Source organism: Asparagus officinalis, chromosome 3 (genome assembly GCF_001876935.1).
Source record: "Asparagus officinalis chromosome 3, Aspof.V1, whole genome shotgun sequence".
NCBI lineage: Eukaryota > Viridiplantae > Streptophyta > Magnoliopsida > Asparagales > Asparagaceae > Asparagus > Asparagus officinalis.
This window is the reverse complement of record NC_033796.1, coordinates 28,142,636-28,146,754: the sequence shown is the minus strand read 5'-3', so window position 1 is coordinate 28,146,754 and position 4,119 is coordinate 28,142,636. Positions and strand designations below refer to the sequence as shown.

At 38.4% G+C, this 4,119-nt stretch overlaps 1 protein-coding gene across 1 annotated transcript in view; it reads right to left on the bottom strand.

Annotated features, from left to right (window-relative positions):
• Positions 1-2,488, bottom strand: part of LOC109833562 (peroxidase N-like) — a 3,056-nt gene extending 568 nt beyond the window's left edge. The window contains 4 exon segments of the mRNA XM_020401281.1: positions 3-56; positions 1,109-1,271; positions 1,363-1,545; positions 2,215-2,488. Of these exon segments, the coding sequence (XP_020256870.1) occupies positions 3-56; positions 1,109-1,271; positions 1,363-1,545; positions 2,215-2,439 (625 nt within the window). The 5' untranslated portion in view covers positions 2,440-2,488.

Here is a 4,119-nt window from a genome sequence, read left to right as displayed (position 1 = left end):
GTTGAATAGGCGGTTGCTGAAGACGGCGCAGCGGGCTCGGCCGATCGTGTGGGCGCCTAAATTAATTTGTTTCAAATGAAACAATAAGCCGATTTGTATTAAGGGAGGAGCATAACGTGATATCATCATATTTCATATTTTGTAATTTGTAATTTTGGCATAAAGTACTTTTTCTTGAATCAAAAAATTATGGAACCAACCATGGAATGAGATAACACATGTCCTTAGAGTTTCAAGATAAATTGCCTGGTCATGATTTCTTAACTCGGATCAATCTATGATATAAATGGTTATACTAGAGATACGATCAGATGTTTTCTTTTATCCTCGTTGTTTTTATTATTTATTTATTCATTTTTTTGACTTTTTAACTTCTTAGCATCATCCATGGTCTGTCACATTTCACTGAAGGCAAAAAGAGTTCAAAAAAATTTAAAATTAAATTACAGGCACGGTAAGCTCCGATACAAAGGTGTATAATATTCTTTGTGCAATTAACCCTTTATAATAATATGGGCCAAGGCCCTCTTTATCAACAAAAATTGTCGTATGGATATATAGGTCACTGAGGCAATAACAGTTAAGGCCCTTATGAGTAGCCTAATTTAGAACTACGCCAAAAGGTTTTCGCGTTCAAATCCAACGCTTACTCTAATGGCCTGTTTGGATGGAGGATAGAGAGGGGGAGGGGAAGAAAAAACTAATTTTAATCTTGTTTGGGAGTTCCATTTAAGAGGATAGATGAGGGGAGACGGGAAGATTTGAGCCAAAATCTTGCACCCCATAATTGGAGTGTAATGAAGGGGAAGGGAAGGAAGGAGAACTTTTCCCATTCCTTCCATTCGCTAAGTCATCTCCTAAACACACTGTAAGATATCATAGTCCAAACCCGACAGCAAGGGGGTGACAGCGACCCACATTTTTTTAAAGGAACAGACGCTTACTTCTTAATCTTCCCAGACATTCTATTTTAAAAAAACAATATTCCCTAAACTACTCCCAAATGACCAGTCTACCCCAAAATTGTAACAAGTCAACAAATCATGCTTTCGAATGATTAGAATGTTAAACAGTCAATTTAATTTGACTAACAAATTTAATTAATTACCTGACAAAGCAACGACATCAGTAGTATTTAATCCCACTGCAGCAAACTTAGCGATAATTGTGTCAATGGGGTCAAATGGTGAAGGCAAGTTATTAGCAGCTGACTGGTTTGACACCAGAGAATCTCTCCTTCCTAATAACGGTTTATACGAAGGCCCCCCGCTCTGCAATTCAATGAGATAATTAATCCCAATTAATATCAAATCTTATTAGCAAAATTTTTATTAATTTAGTTTTGTAAATTAATTGACTTGCCAGAACTATTGAATCTCTTGCGGCAATGGCAACTATATCAGCACAAGAGACGATTCCGCTGCATGAATTTTCGACTGAAGTCTTTATCGTATCAATGACATCGAATCCCCTGATCGAGTTCTTGTTTGGTATCGCGAATTTCTCACTGTCACTTCCATCAAGAAGGATCGATCCATCACAACCCTGTTCAGAACAAATTAATCAATCGCATGACTGAAATTATTGTGGTGATTATTTTACGAAGGATTTCTTTTTTTTTTCAATACCAGTCCCTTATATCTTTAATATTTTGAAATTGAGCCCTCAAATCGCTGAAATTGCTATTTAGTCCATCAAATATTATTAGTTACTTCAAATTTGTCTACAACCAAAATTGCTGACTCAGGTTGGGTTAGCTGTTAGCACGATATGTTGGATTACATTTCTACCCTCAATTCCACGTCTCCTCAATAAAATTCTCAGAATTTAAAAGAATCGATTTTAATGAATCAAATTTAATTGGTCCGGAAACTCAAGTATATATGAGGAGTTAAACAAGTTTAATAAAATTAGTTTACGTTTGAAATAGCCTAAACAGAGAGGTATGTCTCGAAATCCATGATAAAAAGTTACAACTTAAATGAAATATTCTCGTCAAAGTCCAAATCAACTGATATATTAAGTGCAATGACTAATATGAAATAACTAATAGAATATGAGGGACTAAATGTCAATTTCAATGATCTGAGGAGCAAATTTCAAAAATATTAAAGATTTAACTACCTTCGACTCACGATGTTTACTACCTTGCTAAAAAACCAAGGGCATAGCTTTATAATTGCAGGGATATAACAAAGTTTAGACATGACTCACATCAACGAAACAATCATGAAAGTGCAGGCGAAGGAGAGATCCAGCCATTCTCATTTCGTTCTGTAGAGCACTGAACACTGCGCTTCGAACTAGCTTAAAGACATTAGGACAGCTAGTTGCATAAAAATCCGTAGTCAGTTGGCATCGAACGCATTGAGCTAAACACAAGTAGCCCAGAACTGCAAAGATCAAGCCACTTCTGGTCACAAATTTGAAACCCTTCATCCTCGCTAGCTGATAATTGCTGCTACTCAACTTTACTAATGATGCTTCTCTAAAGCCTTAAGCTCATCTTTTTATAGCGAGTTACTAAAGTTTGTGCAGGAATGTGTTAAGCCATTGCTAATAAATTACTAATAATCAATTATATTTGTTGGTTCATAATGGGCGGCTTCCACAAGTGCATATTGTGAACGTAAGCGCGCATAAACTCTTTAACCGTGTCAATCCCGGATGAATTCTAGTGCCCGGCCCTTCCCCGAATATGCGGTTCTGAGTTTAGCGGCTGAAGCCTGCACAAGTAACAGTTCGTGAGAGGACGGGGACTAGTTCCCCAGTGATTCATCTGACGATCAAGTCAGCTGGTGAACTTGAGTGAGGAAAATAAAAAACTACGTGAGTTCTTTGGTGCAGTATAGCTTGCAGTAAAAGGGTTTTTTAGATGAGAGATCCAAAAGGCAAAAAGTCTCATTTAGGTTAGAATAGTACTTCTATTTATACTGATGGTACAAGGGTAGAATCGCCATTGTGACCGAGCACAGGATGGCGATGAGCGAGCGCGGCGTGGCTGGTACGTCAGAGCCTGCTTTACACGTGTCACTCGGCTAGTGGAGGAGAGATCACCTCAGCATTAAATGAGAAGTGATCAGAGGCATGGCAGTGCCTATTTGGTTCGATGAGTCATGAAGGCTATCGGGGCTAGAGGCATGATGCGCCTGCCATGCATTAAATATGATGCTGACACATTGTCAGTGGGAGAGACTCGAGGATGAAGTTGTCGTTCTTTAGCTTCGCCGAGAAGTAACGCCTTTCGAGTTGAACTCGCGAGGCGTCGAGTAACTGGTCGAGTGGGCTCGTCGTAAGTCATCTTCGATAAGAGGATCGATAAGTACCACCTTTCGAGTCGACTCGTAAATATGTCGACTCGACGCGTCGGCTAAGTTGGGATCCTTATTAGTCTTGGCCGACAATTTGATTGGGGCATTGCATGCAGAAGTACACATGTCCGTTATTGACAAATGGTTGCATTTTGACGAATGAGAATACCATAGCACCCCCAAACTTTAGGTGACTTTACATAAAACCTCCTTAATTAATAGACTTCATAACTAGTGAAAAATCCTCATAAACATTTAAAATCATACAAACCTCTGCGAACTATTGAAAATTGTCATAAACATTAATATAAAAGATAAAAGATATACTAAATATCTCATCACTAAACTTCAACATTCTTCCTATTACCACCTCAGTCGCTTTGAAAATCTTCAATTGATGGGAACCAAAGAGAGGATCCCAAGTTCAAGATCAAATGTAAGACTAGGAATTGAATGAATGCAAATATGAATCAATCAAGAATAACAAAGAACAACCAACCACAGTCACAAAAGAACACCGGATTTTTACGTGGAAACCCCCTCCAAATCGGTGAGTAAAAATCACGAGAAAAGTCCATCTCCAAATCGGTGAGTAAAAATCACGAGAAAAGACTGGTAAAAGATACCATTTCCTTTTCCTCTGTAGACCTCATAGGGATTCAAGAATCTAAACTTAATTCCCCTAGACCCCATGTTCTCAAGTGTACTGGTGGTCCTAAAATCTCTTCCTGGCTTCAATTAGATGCTATAGAATCTAGAGGGGGTGTTCTCCTGGGCTGGAATGACAACTTGTTTGAATGCATTGATT